At 33.4% G+C, this 17,875-nt stretch overlaps 1 protein-coding gene across 1 annotated transcript in view; it reads left to right on the top strand.

Moving 5' to 3' along the window:
- Positions 1 to 17,875, top strand: part of LOC105830038 — a 91,607-nt gene that overhangs the window by 52,351 nt on the left and 21,381 nt on the right. The window contains exon 2 of the mRNA XM_012669166.3: positions 8,340 to 8,443. Coding sequence (XP_012524620.1) covers positions 8,340 to 8,443 — 104 coding nt within the window. The remainder of the gene's footprint in view (positions 1 to 8,339; positions 8,444 to 17,875) is intronic.

The following is a 17,875-nucleotide window of genomic DNA, read 5'->3' as shown; positions in this document are numbered from 1 at the left end:
AGCGCGCGATTTTATTGCGAGCGCTATATATGTGACAGGTCATTTTCATTCCGCGCTGCTTATGCAAGATGCTGCACGAGATGCGTGCCTCGTATCACGTAGATAGACGCGAATATTACGTGACGATACGCACGGATTCGGCCTTGTCGCGGCGCAACAGTCGGCGATTCTTCGAATGTATCAATCTACGACGGGCGAAAGTTCGCGCGCTCGTTTCGTCAGACTGATTCAGATTCTCGAAATATCGCGCATACGTTGCCGCACAATGACGTTGCATCCAATGCCGTGCAAACCGGCACGTACCATTCACACATGTATTGAATGATAAATAATGACATAATGATAACAAGTGTGTGCTCTATTGATTTATATCGTATATGTGCATATTGTTGCACATGTTTGTGAACAAATCTAAATTAGAATAAGCGGAAAATAGGATTTAAAGATAATAAGTTAAATAATGAAATAAGAATTCTTTAAGTTCTCTAATCTATCTTCAATTGTCCTACCAAATAAAATAAATATATACAAAAGTATATGCAAATATGCATAAAACGCGATGAGTTGTAGTTAATTGCAGCAGCAGAAATTTGTACGCGGTAGCTAAATTTTAGCTATAAACACCTGACATTTACTACACGTAAATTCTTATCGCTGCAACCAATCTTTTTTCCGTGTAAGATGGCAAGAACCATGTTGTACTGTGTTTATTTTACGTTTTTGTAACATATTTTAGTATATTTTATATTTTATTTATTTTAATTAAATTGCCTCTCTTCATGATTTTAACATCGATAAAATTTGTATTAAATTCGTATCAACCGGTTTATTGAGATCGTCATTGTGCCGGATGAATATTACTCCAAACACAAGGTTCATGTAGTAATAATTAAATTTACTTTAGATAATTCTCTTTTAATAACATTTGATGGAATAGCATCGCAGTACTTATCAGTATTAAAAATTTTCAATTAAGAACGAAAGGAATTCTCCATATGCGGTTTAATTGGACAATCAAGAAAGTTATGTAAATGATTTTGATACAAGATAACAAAGTAATACCACATTCGGTACATCTCTTTTAGAAATTCCTCAATAAGATGTACATTTATGGTCCAGAAAAAGAAAAAAAAGAAAAAAGACAATAAAGACAGTAAAGATAATAGACACAATAAAAAAAAATTATAATTATAAATTTATAAAAAACGTGTGCATACAAATTAAAATATCAATTTATTATAACTTTAATAAATCTCAATTTTAATTCATAAAAATTAAAAATATTGTTTAAAAAATAAATATTTATGTGATAAATGTTTATAAAAATTATTTAATCTAAAATTATTTAATCTTACTTGCAATTTATCTTAATTTTGAATTTTTTATATAATTTAACTTATGTATTCTTCTAAATAATTAAAATTTTTCAACAATATTAATTAATATAATTAAAAAACAAAATATATCTCATATAAAATAAAACATTCAATGACTTGAATTGTAATACGTCAAATAAAAATACCATTCCTTAGAAGAAACCCAATAAAATATCCAAGATGGTTGAATATCGATCAGATCATCATACATCCCATTATTGACGCACGCTTGCTATCTGGCGCGATAGGATGTCGGCAATTTACAGACACACGATGTGTCAGACACGGGCGATGCCGTGTGCCCTTGCTTCATTAGTAATTACCGACGCTTCTGGCACTATATCCCTGATGAATATTGCATGAGGGAAATTTCATGTGCTTTTTATTTTGCGCACTGACCGTCGCGAAAGAGTTAATCGGTCTTCGTTGCTTATCAGCAGTATGCAATTAACGCGACTTGTCACGCCGATTTTCGCCGGATTACGCGGCAGTGCAACTGGTCAATCAAAATGTAAAAAATGAACGAAATAGACAAATACTCGCATTAAAATGTACGAGACATATTAATGTAAATTCTGAAAATTCTTGCTATTACCGCAGTTCTTTTATTCTTCTTCCAATATTTCGTTATAAGTAATAATGTCTTATTTCGTATTACTTATGTAATTAAAAATTAATTAGTGTTATGATTTTATTAAGTAAACGTTGTATCACAGAAAAATAACAAATCTTAAAACCACAAATAAAAGTTCGTGTCTCCGTAGTAATTTTAAGATTTGGAAGTATTAGAGTGAAAACTTTAATTCTTTCGACAAGAGAAAGGAAAAATTTCACACCTGCAATGCATCGGCGAATGACAGAGCTAACTGCGCGTTTAAAGTGTGTGTGAAAAGGCGCTCAATTAGAGTGTTGACGTTCGTTAACAGAAGAGCTTGTTAACTGCACTACGACATGCTACATCTGTAAATCCGCGTATATCCATTAACACCAACACGCGCCTCGCCAGCGACTTATCGCGCCGAATGTATCATCGATCATCGCTCTCTTAAGTGTTGTCAAAAATGAGTGTATCCATTAACGAATGAGAGCAATTATCCCTGAAATATCAGATTATGTCAAATGTATTATGCATCGAAATCTATACACTCGTAAACGCGTTGCCTATGTTATATTATCCGAATAACAACGATAATTAGTTGATAATTTTTTAAATTAATATCAATAATAATTATTTAATATTAACTTTATATATAAAAGTCTTTGAAAAAACGTTATTGTTACATCTATTAATTTTGTTTTTAAATTAAAAAAAATAAATTATTATATAAATTAAATATTTTACCTATAAATTAAAAAAAAAATTTTTCATACTTTATATTAAATGTTTAATAACGTAGCAATATTTTTCTCGTTGTAACATTTTCTGTCCCGACCCATCTGCAGAATTTGTGACGCTATTTTCGCAAATTTTGATCTGAGACAAATTATTATACTTGCAGTAGTATTCATAATTTAATGTCACCGAAGGCAGCACGCAATTGAGGCAAAACATTTAGGCATAAGAACACGACTCTCAACTTGTTTCTTGAATCGAATTTATGTGCTAATAATTTATATCATTCGCGATGCGACGCCAGCCAAAGACATAAACTACATCCGATCCCTAATGTCACTTATGTCTTCATTAAAATTCTAAAATTAGCAATAAAAGATGTGTTTAAAAGATAATACAAAACTGTGCGTCGAACAAAAAAGATTGACCGTATAACATACATCATGCGAAAGAAAAATGTATTTAATTATTTTTCGAGAAGCGCGTTGCGTGCGATAAATGAGATATAAAAGGAACATATTCAATCTTGTACATACCATTTTCATTTCTCATAGATAAAACTTATTCTCTAGAAAATATTAAATAATTTTTTAAAGTATGCTACAACAATAGATTCTTTTCCTTCAACGGTGTAAAAATTGGTATAAAAAAATATCTATACAAAGTTAGATTTTGTATAAGATAGGCTCACAAATTTTCCTTTTTCTTTACAAAATGCGGAAATTAAGGTGCCATTGTTCAATCAATAATTCAAATATCCCTTCATCCTCTACTCTTGAAAAACGCGATTAAAGCGGAGAAGCAGTTGCTTTCTAAGTATTATTAATCTACGATACCTTTTTTTGCGGTATAATAGTACATTAATAGCAATAATCGATGGATTCTAGTGATTGGTATAAATCGACTAATTCTCCTTGAATGTCTCGTAGACGCTCTTACGCTTGCAATAGCACGCTTCACGGAAACGTTACTGTACGCGACTTGTGAATTTTTTCGGTGCGGCAATTCGAATAAATTACACGCTCAGATAAGACCATCGGCTATCAGTCTGTCGACGTATGAGACTTATTATCGCGAATCGCAAGCCACTATGTCGCGCACGGTTCGTATCGCAACGCTGTCGTAAACCCTTCACGCGTTCCGGTATAATTAATCTTCGCGACTAATATAGCACAAGATCAGAGGCTCGTAAAAATGGAAAGTATAAACGCATGTAAAACGCAATCCGTAATCGATGTTTACATTTGACACCGTGACCTGCGTTACACGCCAAATAACTCCGGTCATCTCTATCGTTTCTTTGCTTTTTATATAGCATGCATTAGCATATCTTAGCCTTCTGTATTTGAATAACAAATCACGAACTTTTATTTAGCACCGATCTTTGTAGTCCTTTAAATATATATATATTCGGAATAATATTCGGAAAAAGAATAAGAAGAAGAGATTTTATTGATATCATCAATGGCAAAATAGACGTTTGTTAGCATCAGTATTATTAAATCGATTACTAATTTAATATTGTTGTACTAATCTGGTTCAGCTTAACCGTTTCAAGATCGAAAGTAAGATCTGCGCGCAGTTTGAAGAACTGGAAAATATATAAATATGTCACATAAGAAAGATTATTAAGCTAAGATCCTGACGTAGCTATTCGTTCGCTTTCTTTTCTTATGTTAATTTTAATTATGTTATACAATAACCTAATCTTTAATAAAAAGTAATACATTTTAACGTTATAATAGAAATATGTTCATAAAGATATTATTTATCATTAAATAAAAAAATAAAAATATAAAATAAATAAAATAATAATATATAACGGAATTTTTTACTGGTATTATTATAATTTCAATGCTATAAAGTAATAAATAATGTCACAATAATGTATTAACGTCAATTGTGGTTTTCTTTTGAAGTGCAGGATTAAGTATAATTAAGATATAATTACTTCTTGATCGATCATTATTATGTATTTTACATGCCACAATCGCAAAAAGAAGTATATATATACTTTGAAATAGCACGAGAGTTGTTTTAATTTCGTATGCTACCGTGTTATTAACTACTACTATCTTATATCGTTTTCTTATTATTTTTCTTATAACATACATACTAGATGTTTTGTAATCGCGAGTTCCTATTGCAATCCTTTTAATGATCTCCCTTCAACATGCTAAGTGAAATCATAATGTTAAACGCGCGACACGCAATCTTGTTTGTCCTAGAAAAGAAAGAAAACTTTAAATTTATATCTTTTTTGATGAATCGCATTTTAATATTAATTAAACTTGATCTTTCAAAAATGTTATTAGAGAGAATTACATATGCTGAATATATCATAACCGTTATAATTTAATACTCGATAGTTTTATCTCTTAAACACTCAATGACCAGCGATTATGAATCATAGCAGTATGGGCATTATTATACTTTACGATGTTGCTTTCTCCGCAAAACTCCTTTCTGGTTGCATTAAACCCTCTGTTTAAGACGTTCATTAACATCACGTACTTGCGCTCATGTACTGTTTATAGCAGAAGGTAATGTGTGCACCTTTTCTTTTGAGAAACCGTATATCTTGTACGCCTTGAAGATTTTACTCGTGGATACCGATCACATACTCATAATAACAGAGCCGCGTGAGCTCCTATCATCATTGATTTTCCAAGGTGGTGAGCTGCACTTAATCGATGCATTTCCGATCATAAAAAGAGAGCTGTTCTTAATTAATGCTGCGCCGATAAATATGCAAACCGAGCTCGAATCTTCGCAGTCACGTGATTCTTTTATGATCGCTGATTTGAAGTCAATAAGCCGAAACCACGTATTCAGAGCAGAATAAATCATAAAAGTCAGAACACGCATTTTGCGGCTGCATCCAAATGCAATAGCGAAGAAAAAGAAAGAAAAAGAGGAAAGGAAAAAGAGAGAAAAATTCTGCAAAAATTACAAGTTTGTCGTATATAGAATATAATTAAAATTGTTTTCACCAACTGACAACCGTCTTTTTCCAGATTCACAATAAGACTTTAAATCAAAATTTTATTTAAATTTATATTCAATTCAAATTATATGATAAATAATATATTTCATTATCGTTTACCTTTTCAAACATTTGTTTCGAGAAGAATTCTTTATTTTAAGTAACTTTTATAATTCGCTTTTATTATTATTTTATTATTATTGTAACATTAAAAACATATTTCCACAAATAAAAATTAACTTAAAAAATTTCTATTATAAGTAAGAAATAACTATCTATATATTTCCGATATTTATTCTGCCGGGAAGAATCACTGATATCTATTGTGCAGTCAGCGTATTAAACGGTGCTAATTATCAAAGTGCGTAAATCATTTCACAAAAAATCATCGATGTAAGGTACGTCTTGGTGCACATACTGTTAGAGTAAATGATGGCTAGCACACCGATGCATCTTCGCGATGCGACGGCGTATTTAATCGCGATGACAGCAACATGTTGAGCACGAGGAGAAGTAAATGTGGTAGAGACACTCTCAAGCTAGAGTCCGGCCAATCATTCATAAAATTCATTGCGCGATTTCTTATCGATTGAAGTTAATTTTAAATGCTGATTGCAAAGAACTAGATAAAATAACTTGATAAAGAAATGTATAATAAATAGATAATGTAAAACTAAAAGGCAAATAGAAAAATTAAGGAATTGTATAGAATTGAACTTTTTATAATTGATCTTTCAATCCTAAAGTAAATGTGTTACTCATATTTTATTACGTAACATAAAAAATTTTCTAAATTTTTAAATAATTTGTAGGTTGCAAGGTGTTAGAGTAACTGACCTAACACTATTTTGAATTAAATCTAGTAGTCATTAACACGTACTGTATCAATCAAATTCTGTCTTACTGTCCTCTTTACCAGAAAGTAATGAAAGGAATGGACATAAGTTATCATGACATGTAACTTTCTTCATATTCAATCAGTTAATATCTTTTAATCATACATAATATGTACTGCGTCTTCATGAAAAACTTAATGAAGATTTTATCCGTGTCGATCCTTAATTGTTACGCATTTAATTTACAGCAATTTACAAGAACCACTAACGAACGGTTTGTGCGTACAAAACGCAAACCTGCTGTACATCTTAGACGTACCTCTGCTAATATTTTTTTTATCGGGAACGAGAGCTGTTATTATTGACGCTTTCCTGCGAGTCCAGAAATCTCCTCGCGAACACAAAACGTGGCAGAGAGCCGTGTAACTCGCGACAACCCGGACGCGAAACTCCGCTCCGTGTGTAACACTCTCGCGCGTCGTGCCTTAATTATCGTGGCTTTTTACGCAGGTGCGCACGAATCGCGCCCCGCGCTCGTCTTATTATTTCGCAATACCGGCGAAAAGGATTAAGAGAGCAAGCAATAAATTACCGCGTTGAAACACCCCTGTATTTAGCGCGCGCGCCGCGATTCAACGTCCGGGCGGATCGAGGAGGTATGCGTATACGCGTTCGTTTTGCGATACGAGACTGTCACGCACGTCTTTAATACGTATACGCGCTGCGCGTATATGTACGTGCTGGCGTACTACGGGAACTATTGAGAAATTAAAATGATTACACTGTGTAAGCACGTACTCCGTCAATGTTACCCGGGAGCCGGGGAACGCGGCGCGGTTGCGGCGGCCCTTTATGAGCCACACAACCGCGTAAGCTCTCCTCTCCCGAGAGAGGAATCCCGGAACCAAAGAGAGGAAAGAAAAAAAAGAAAAGAAAAAAATCGACCGCTCGTTCCTGATAACTCATTTCATTTGCCAGCCCCGCGCGTTCAAGGTGCGCGCGAGATCGCGTTCGTTTTACGACCGCCAGATCGTGTCACGCACGTCTTTAATACGCGCCCCTACGTGTGTTATTGCCGTCTATCTGTAGAGAGACGCTTTGAAGAAATTAAGATGATTACACTAAGCGCCCGTACGCTCTATGTAGCGGAGCGGCCGACCCGTCGATCAAGCTCGACACGCTCTCTCTCCCCCTCCCCCCTCGGGAAGAAATTTGAAATGAATAAAAAATCGATCGTTATTCCCGATAACGCATCTCTCATTTTGCACTAATCGCGTCTTTTTAGGGCATTACGCGAGATATATCCGTTCGCAATAAGATCGATGTATGCAATGTCGCGCCAAATGGATCCTAAAGATAGGCTTTAGTGCAGTAGCTCCGACGCGTAATTCTCAACGGTCGACAAGCTTTATCGATATAAATGCCGATTCGTCGATGGATGTTGCATGTCTCCGCATCGCGAATTGCAACTTTGCGTTACGACTTCATTCATCAGGGCCCCGACAACGAGTAGCCCCGCGAACGCATTGACGATCGAGATAAGTGTCATGAATTACGAGTCGGTTGAAAATACGTATTCATCGCACCCAAGATTGTATCATTAGGGGGAAAAAGAAGCTTCAATAAGCGACAAGATTGACCACAAATTAAAACATTTAAAGAACCTGTTTCTCGCTCGCCCGATTGCACACCATTGGACATTCGATAGTTTTATATTCGTGTTAAAATGCTCACGCGGTATAATAAATGCATCTATGAAAAGATAATTTTTTTTTATAATATTAATTTTCGTTCCTTGTCTTTTTCAGCCATCGTTCAAAGATTATCGACGGGGAAAGGAAAAATAAATATCCAAGGTATAGCGACCTGCCTTTTCGTCTGTATGGACGTTTGCGGTTTACTTTACGGCGCGGTAAGTAAAGCTTTTTTTCGCTAATACGAATTTTACTGGAATAAGAATTTCAAAGTACGAAATGTAGAAAATTACAATTACATTAAACTTCACGTAATTTTCTTTACTATTTAAGTGTTATAAACGACAATGACGTAATAATCATCGATAAATATATAAATGAATAAACGCTAAATTAGAATAAAATTGTATATGTAAATTGATTAATTTATATTTATCTTTCTCTTATTTGCATGCGTGTACAAAATAGCACTCGAAGTGACACATCTTTGTGTGATACGCGGAAATAAATGATTGATTCTCTCCACAAGTAAAATAACCAATGTATAATAAGGTACTCACCTGAAGAATGCTCCGCCGTTGCCCGAGATGCTTCCCAGGTCTCCTTCTCGTCCTCGCAGCTTTCCTCAGCCGTTGCACTCGTACAACACTGAAACATAGTTAATTACAATCGCGTGCGTAATAATCGCCGGAATACCGAGTGCCGCACGGCACTTTGCGCGGTGTTAATCGCACGCGACACGCACTTCATTGCATTATGATGGAATAATAATAACGAGAGAGAAAAAAGGAATGCGTAAGAAGTTACAAACCATTTGATTCTCACAATGTCTCACGTAACGAATAAATTTCAAACGATGCGAAAGATTTCGATAAAAAACATCAAACTGCGTAATCAAAAGATTGCGTAAAAGCACGTTTTATTATAAATGTGATTACTGATTAATTCCAAAATATTAACGTACGTAAATTGGCAAAACGAATTTGATAACGTACTTATTATTTCTTACGTTTTAAATTATTAATTAAATTATTCATGACCACATAAAAGATTTAGATGATAAACATTTTATATCATTAAAGAATAAATATAATATTATAGTATCAGTAAATTATTTAAAAAATCACTAAATTGCAAATATTATAAAAGTAAAGATTATACTGCAAATATTATAGAAGTAAAGATTATATTGCAAATATTATAAAAGTAAAAAGAATGTATATGAATATTACTTTATGAGGATAGAGTTCTAAGGTTAAGATGCGCGTCGTGACTCACGGTCGATTTGAATGAACAATTCGGTGCGAACGATATCGTGTACACGTACATGTTCACATTACACCTCGAACCGCGATTGTGACAAGTACTGTAACGAAATATCTGACGTTTATTTCTTTGCGGACAATTAGCGGACATTTACCGATCTGCGTACTAATTAATTCTCTAGTTAACAATTCAATATGATTATCTATCAAAGTAAAGATATCTTGTAGAACTTATATACTTGTTCGTGTAGAATTGTATTTAATTGATACAATTGTAATTTTGATACTTTAATAACTGTCAATCGTATAACGTAAATTCAATATTTGCACAATGTGATTTATTAAAATCATCTGTTTGAGATTCAAATTATCGAATGATGTCGAGAATTACGTGTACATTATTTTTATTTTTATTTGTCTTTATACATTAAAATATTTTGTGCTTATTATATTTCTTTTGTCGTGTGCATTTCAATTCGTTCATACTGATTGCCGATTGGAATACTTGTATTCGAAAGATCAAACGGAAGGGGCAACGAGAGTATCGGTACCGATGAAAAATGTGAATGCTTATAATCAACCTGTTCGCCGCATGCTCGTTCTTTTGAGAGCAAGCGAAAAAGAACTATCTTATAATCACACCCTTGGTGGTTGTAATTTAATGTTAATAAACGTACGAAAGCTTTGATAATTTTCACATATACACTGTAACGGTCCAGATGTAAAAATCATACTTAATTACAAGGTTCTCACAAGAACATCACGATCTTATTTATTCATTTTTATAGAATCGACTAGATATATTGCATCTTACAAAAATTTGCTATTTAACTTTCCGTCTGCAATTTAGATCTTTTTTGTTTAGCCAAAATTTTTAACTGTTTCTAGGCTTTCAAAAAATTTTTAAAAATAGAAAAAAGATGTTGCCTTTATCACATCAATCTCTATTACATTATTATATATTCTTTATTTAAATGTTAAAATTTTTATCTAATAAAAATTGAAATTTGAATAGTAAAATTTAAGGGCAAAATTTGCTTGTGTCAAAAAAACTTAAATTGCAGACGGAAAGTTTTGAAAACAAGATTTATTATTTGACTTAATTAAAAAATACTGAGATTAAGTCCAAGACTTTTAAAATACAATAAAATTTGAAATAAAAAAATTGCATATGTCAAAGTTTAAATATTAATTTGCTTTTCGGGAAGACTTTGTAAGTTTGTTAAGATTCTTAACATTGCAAAAGACTATAATTGCCATTAAAAGAGAAATTTGTAATCCTGTTAGCATCACATTGACAGGTATAATTTATAATTAATGCAATAATTGTGTCGATTGCATCTTCGTATACATATAATATGCATACAAGAATGTATAAAGAATCTTCTAATCTAATTATATTTTCCGGCTATAAATTTTGTTCTGATACTGATTACTGATTTTACTGATATTCCTGCGGCATCTCTGAAAGATCGATAAAAACTTGAGAAAAATTTTTGATTGCTCAGTCATCAACATTCTAACTTAATTACGACTTCATGAATATAAAATATATAAGCTTGACTAGTTAGATGTATGATTTGAAAGAATTGCCGCCAATGTGGCGGAAGAGTTGCGTATTTCTTTTCCGTCTCCAATAACATCTCAAAAACCATAAATAAATTAAACACAGATGCACGATGCGCATTCAAATCGTCTGATTACGACAGGTACAAAGTAGCATTCTATCGAAATTATAGACAGAAAGATGTTCATGCTAGGAATATTAAGTGTACATTAACCTGTTGATATTTTTATAATATCTATCCTTCATCTAGATACAAAGTGTCTCTGCATAATAACATATACAGAGAGACAAAAAAACGAAAAAAATGTCGGCAATTTCTTTTTTGTATTGAAATATCAAAAGTTAATAAAATTAGATAAATTTCTAATATATTATATATATAAATTTTATAAATTTCATAAGATAGATAGAAAACGTTGCATAAAAAAATGTTTAATATCAAAAATTTATTTTTTTTTCGAATTTTTAATAATTATTTTTATATTGGTTAATGTTATATACCGACTCTGACTTTTTGGAACAAGATGCATGTGGTTGATAACTATTGCTGCCCAGTGACCGATATTCCATGGGTCAAAGAGCAAAAGAGTTGTTAACATATCAGCTAAAGATAATGAATCATATCCAGAAAAAAATGCTAAAAAGCCGTTGATTGAAATAAAATGATCACGTGATATTTATAGAGAGAAGATACGGTTAATTATCTAATCTCAATAAAATAGATTTCTTTTTATTCATTTATTAAGCAACTTTGCATTGATAAATTTTTCGTTCCTTTTGAAATTAAAAGAGCAGAAATTATAATATTATTAACAAATGATTAATTGTTTCTAGTATTTATCGTGCTCAAATATATCGCTTAAATTTTTCGAAACAATTTTGGAAAAATCAATGTGTGTTTCGTTACAATGATTTTTATACGAAAATAATCTGAAAGTAAAAGTAATTCTATTCTATCTCCTGAGTATCGTCAATTTCAGTTTTATTGCAGCGATACGCGATATACAGTTCCAGTAAGTAATTTCATTCTAAGATCGTTCTAAGGATCAATGCTTCCTTTCAATGTGGCCTATCGTTTTCATTTCATACCGGGCGTATTTGCGTGCATGCCAGGCATACCTCACCTATGATTAGGTTGATCGACTTTATTTCCTGTTTACACTACTTCAGGTGGTAGATAATTAAAGGATAAAGGAGAATATCTCTGGCTCTATATTCATTTCTCGATGCGTGTTCATGTATAGCATGGGATCGGCTTTCTTTCTGCTTGTTCAGATCTAAACTTATAACAGCGAGCAGTTAATAAGGGCAGATCTTTTCGCTTCTTACTTTCAATCACAGTATGGTTTCTCACAAAATCATACCTTTATGCCATCGTACCTTTTCAGTATCAATAGATGCTGTACTTTGAAAACTATACACTATACAGCCTATAATTGTGAAAGAAGCAATTCAACCAATGCATAATTACAATCACAAACTGTTATTACTTCGTTTTCAAAACTCTTTAATTATCTAATCATTCTAATCAGTTACAAAATAAAATACAGATGAATATAAAATATGTAACAACGACTTTAAAAATTTGATTCATTAACACATTAATTAAATGCCGCATTTATGCATTTAATGACATATAAATTAGTGTAAGTTTCTAATGCAAACTCTCTAATGCTGAAAGATAAAATCTTTCAAGACCTGATTTTAAAAACGCGTTAAGTAGTCAACGAGCACTCCGGTTGCCATAAAAATCACCCTAACGAAGTTGTGAAACGGTCAACTTGTCGATTTAGATCTCCGCGAGTCTCTAAATTCACGCACGTGTGAAAACTTTTACGAGGTACAATATCTAGTGTGCATCTACATCTCGTACGTGTATCTAATTATAAGCGTATATAGCTATCCCTAGCGTAGAGAGATGGGCCAAACGATACTTGGGCAACGTAAAACAAAAAAAAAGTAGATATCTATCAATCGTCGGTGTCTGTACGGTTTTTTTCACGCGCGCGCGCGACACTCGATCCTGTCTCAAGTGGAACACGCAGCCGGTCGGAAACACCACTCGAAGGACTTACGTAATTTCACGATGACGTCCTCAAGAGGCATGTTCCCTCGGAACTGTAACAGTGTCGCGTGACACGTTTCCCTACGCTCCCGCTGTTTTACGACCGGCGAAAACACGGAGGATCCTTCGTTAACCCTTTTCGAAATGTTGAAATTGTCAGCGAGAAATAATCGAGTGATGAAAAGAATGTTTCTATCTCGTATAATACATGACAAATAGAATGGGATCGACAATCTCCAAGATTCGTAGCGATTTGTGTGGTTTGACACTCGAATCGCCGGAACAATTTGGCTCCGCTATAATCATTTCAATTTTTTTCAATTTTTCTTTCCACACAGCACAAAATATTTTAAAAATATGCTAATATAATGTAAGTAATTACAATTATACAATAATATCCAAATAAATCTTAGCCAAAAGCAAAAGTAAAAAATTAACTGCGCGAAGAGATACAAAAGTGGAGCATAATAAGCGAACATTTTCCGCGCACCCATAAATATTGTCTGCCGTATGAGGTTATACTATGTACAGCGGCATTAAAGTCAGAGCAGCACGACGCGGTTTGAGAACCGTCGCCGCGCGCTGCTTTGTCGTCGCGGTGGACGAAGTAACAGAAGAAGCTACCCGCGGAATGCGAAACACTCGGCGGTTAATCGGAAGCGTGAAGCACGAAGGGCAGCTCGAGAAAGCCAGCCAACCGGCCGACCGGCCGTCTGATTATCGGTCTACCTGGCCTACCAGATGCAAATGGACCATTCGGAACACGCGGAGGAAGTGCTCGCGCACGGAGCAAATATTACGTTAGGTCGAGAATAGATCCCGAAGGTCGTTTGAGCACACGGCATCCCTATCGACGTCGTCATCGTTGTCGTCGTCGTCGATCGTCGTCATCGTCGTTGAACACGTGCTCGCTCCGACCGAACCCGTTCGATCGTCGTGTAATTGTGGAATACGAATAAATTCCAACAGCCCTGCGACAAACATCACCGAGCAGGATTCTGGAATACCGATCCTGATGTACTAATCAACGTTTAAAGATTGACCTCGCCGGATTGTTTTTTTTTTTTTTTAATGTGAATGGAATAAAAAGCAGATTGAACGCAGAGCTTGGAGAAGGCTGATACCCGGTTTGCGTATTTACAGTACTTAATAGTCAGCTGATATAAGCTTTAAAGCTCTAAATTTTCATGCGTTTTCTTTATCGAAAGTAATATTTCGCGGAATGTATAATGTCATTATAAATTTGTGAACAACTTCTTGAGTAGTAACAGTTTTCAAACTTTAAAGTCGTTTTTTCCGTATATTTAATTATACTTTACACACACATATACATATATGTATATATTTATTTTATTATATTAGATATCAATTGCCTTGACATAGATAGAAATTAAGTTAAATCTGTCTATATAAATAAGATCCACTTAAAATTAACTGAAACGCAAGTTTCTTGTAATTCTAAAACTATCGATGATTCAATATCTCAGAGATACTAAAATAATATCATTTTTCTATTACCTAGACGGATATTAAGTTCTTTAATAGCGAGTCCATTAATCGATTTTTACAAAGTACTTGGCAAAACGAAAAAGTAAATTGCACCTAAAAATTGCAAAATAACCACGCTTGGAATATGTACGTAATGCAATTGCGTGCTGACGGTCGCTGATCGAAGAAGCTTTTTTCACTACTCTCGGTATTATCAGGAACATTAATAATTGCACTTGATTGGCCGCGGACAAGATGATCCACGAAGTAGATTTCAAAGAGCGCATTGCACTTCTACCTGATTGCAATCAAGTTCTCGTACAGTTTCTGCTACGTGGTTGCACATAATATATACGATGCGGGGTGTATTTATTATGACGCTAGAGAGATCTTGAGATCACTACATTTTATACCCGTTATTAACTGTATTAGAAATTTCTTTTCTCAAAATACTACACGTGTACAGTGGTTGAATCTAATATCTAATATCTAACGCAATTAATTTTAAAAAAATTATATTTATTTCAGGAAAATGATCTTAAAGTACTCATTATTTGATAGGGCTTGATTTGTATTGCAATTATAATATTCTCATAGAATGCCACTTCCGTTAATTATTTAATTTCTGAAATAATCAATTATATAAAATAAGAGTCAATTGCGATATGAAAATATTTTGCTTTATCGCAGAATTATGTATGTTAATTCAAATTACGGGAAATACGTAATTTACTATAAACATTTGTAATGATTGAAGCTTATTACATAAATCCAAACGTATGCCTAAAAGAAGAAGTGTTTTACATTTTAGCTATATTTTTTTTTTTTCGTTAGAATTTTTAAAGCAAAAATTTCTAGTCGTTTTTATTTTTATTTATTCTAAAAATGTTTGCATTAAGATATTACAAATAACATTTATAACTTAATATTACTTTCTACGTAATTTAAAAGATAAATTATTGTAAAATAGATTTTACAACAAATATAAAATATATAAATTAATTGTAAGATTAAAAACGAAATATCTTCTTTAGTAATTGCATTGGATAAGTTCAACTATAGTATATGTATATGTAATAGGTAAAAACATAAAAGCATTAAAAAATTTGTAAGAATATTCTATAATTAATATTTAAAAAATTAAGATTATAAAAAAAATAAAAAAATAAGATTTATTATATTTAACGATTACTACGATTTTTATTTATTAAATATCCACAGAGAGACCATTCAGTTTTTCTTACAAGTATCATCCTTATGAATAATTTCGACATTGTCGGCGCAAATCCTCAAGGCAACTTACGCTCATCTTTTCTTTCCTCTAAGGGCCTAAACGACCGACGCATCGTTTCACACCTCACTGGCAAATTGGATCCGTTCAAGAGTGTCTACCGACATCGTCGACGTCTTTTTGCGGTTTAAATCGGGGTCAATTTGAAAGTTAAACGAACTCTCGCGGCGAATACCCTCTCTTTCACGCGGCCGAAAATCCCAATCTACATGGATGTAAGACCGGTACCTTTGATGGCGCAATCACAACAAGAGGCGCCATTTCACGTGTCCGGAACGTTAAATATCTACCTTGTTATCGGGTATTCTTCGTCTTTACCGCCCTTCGCAGGCCCTTTGCGGCCGCACAACATGATAAATTTTTACTTTAACGTATATCAACCATAAGAAAGACCTTCCGATTGCTTATAATATTATATTAAATTTGCAAAAAGAAACACTAATTGTTTTATAACATTAATAAAATCTAATTTTCGAAATTCTGTAGAAACATACTGATATCATACAAAAAATCAGAAATAATTACACAATTCTAATCAAAATTACTTATTCACAAAATTCTCTTATTGCAAATTTCTTATCGTTATCTCACAACCAACATTTTTCCTCGAAATAATAAAGAAAGAATGTAAATGATGAGTACTAATAGTGGCCATCGACACCGCTCCTCTCGCGAAGCGGTCGGTCCTCTTTTTTTTTCTGCGTAAAAGCAGGTTTGTAGCTTGCACTTTGCATGTGCAAAGTCGTCCTCGCTCTGATTCGCGGATCTCCCCCTGCGGATCTCCGGAAGATCGCATGATAATGCGAGAGGCGCGACGGTGCGGCTCGATTCGGAGCGATCTTATCGCGACTGTTCTTGTAGACGCCGGAAATTATTAAGTGCGGCCAATAAACGATTTGACACTTGCGATTGCACTAAACGTACTCTCCTAGAGGCACTCGTTGCGTACGTCAGATGAGGAATTTCGCATCTACGATCGATACGATCACAATTTGCCACTCGATATCGATTTCTTTCCGAGATTTTTCGTCTCTCCATCATTCGATAATTGAATGCTGTGGTTAATTGCATTTCAACGGGATTTTCTTTTTATATTTATATGATTGAGAAAACTACGTAGCTAAATACACGATTTCTCTTATTGTTAGCAAAAAAAAATATGGTTATGTGAATAAATCATTGATATTCATATTTGCGACTGATGATTGTTCAATAAGATCAATAATCAAACAATTTTGACGAATTGAGCTTCAGAAATGCAATCAGATAAAATTTTAATAATTACTTTAACTTGTTTTGGTTTAATAAATGTAAGATATAATTGCAAAAACTATTTTTATACTTAGTGATCTTAACTCAAATTCTTATTAAAACAAAATCGATTTGAAGTTAATTGAAAGAACAAATGCTACTGAAAAACAGTTGTAATCAGTTTAATTATTTTTTATGTTCTGTTCGTACTGTATATACATGAACAATTTTGGATACTGGCGATTATTATTATATTGTAGAACGCAAGGTTAATATAAAATGTGCAATGTCAAGTATTCCGGAATAGACGTAAACCAGCTGCTGAAGATGCTACATGCGAGCAAGCAGATGTATCGAAGACAGCTCGCCGCTAATAAGCGTTACCACACAGAATCATGAAATGCCACTAGACGAGATACTCGCTAGTTATTATTCACTGTTACTCTCGCGATGATTGTAGATCTCGTTTGACTTTCCTCGAGAATGCGGCGTGCGGAAATGCCGACCCATTACTCGCACGAATGAATAGTAATAGATATAATAGTATTCAAGAATCACTTGACGTTTTTGCGAATAATTTATTAACGTTGTACAAGCCGGCTGTGATTATGAAGACAAGAGTCTTAATAAATTAATAAATTCACATGTATTGACATATGCATATATGTATTGGCAATATTATAGTTGCAAAACGAAATATTATAACAAGAAAGTTCTTGGAAA

This window comes from Monomorium pharaonis, chromosome 10 (genome assembly GCF_013373865.1).
Source record: "Monomorium pharaonis isolate MP-MQ-018 chromosome 10, ASM1337386v2, whole genome shotgun sequence".
Taxonomy (NCBI): Eukaryota; Metazoa; Arthropoda; class Insecta; order Hymenoptera; family Formicidae; genus Monomorium; species Monomorium pharaonis.
The sequence above is the reverse complement of the archived record's forward strand: the minus strand, read 5'-3'. Positions and strand labels throughout refer to the sequence as shown.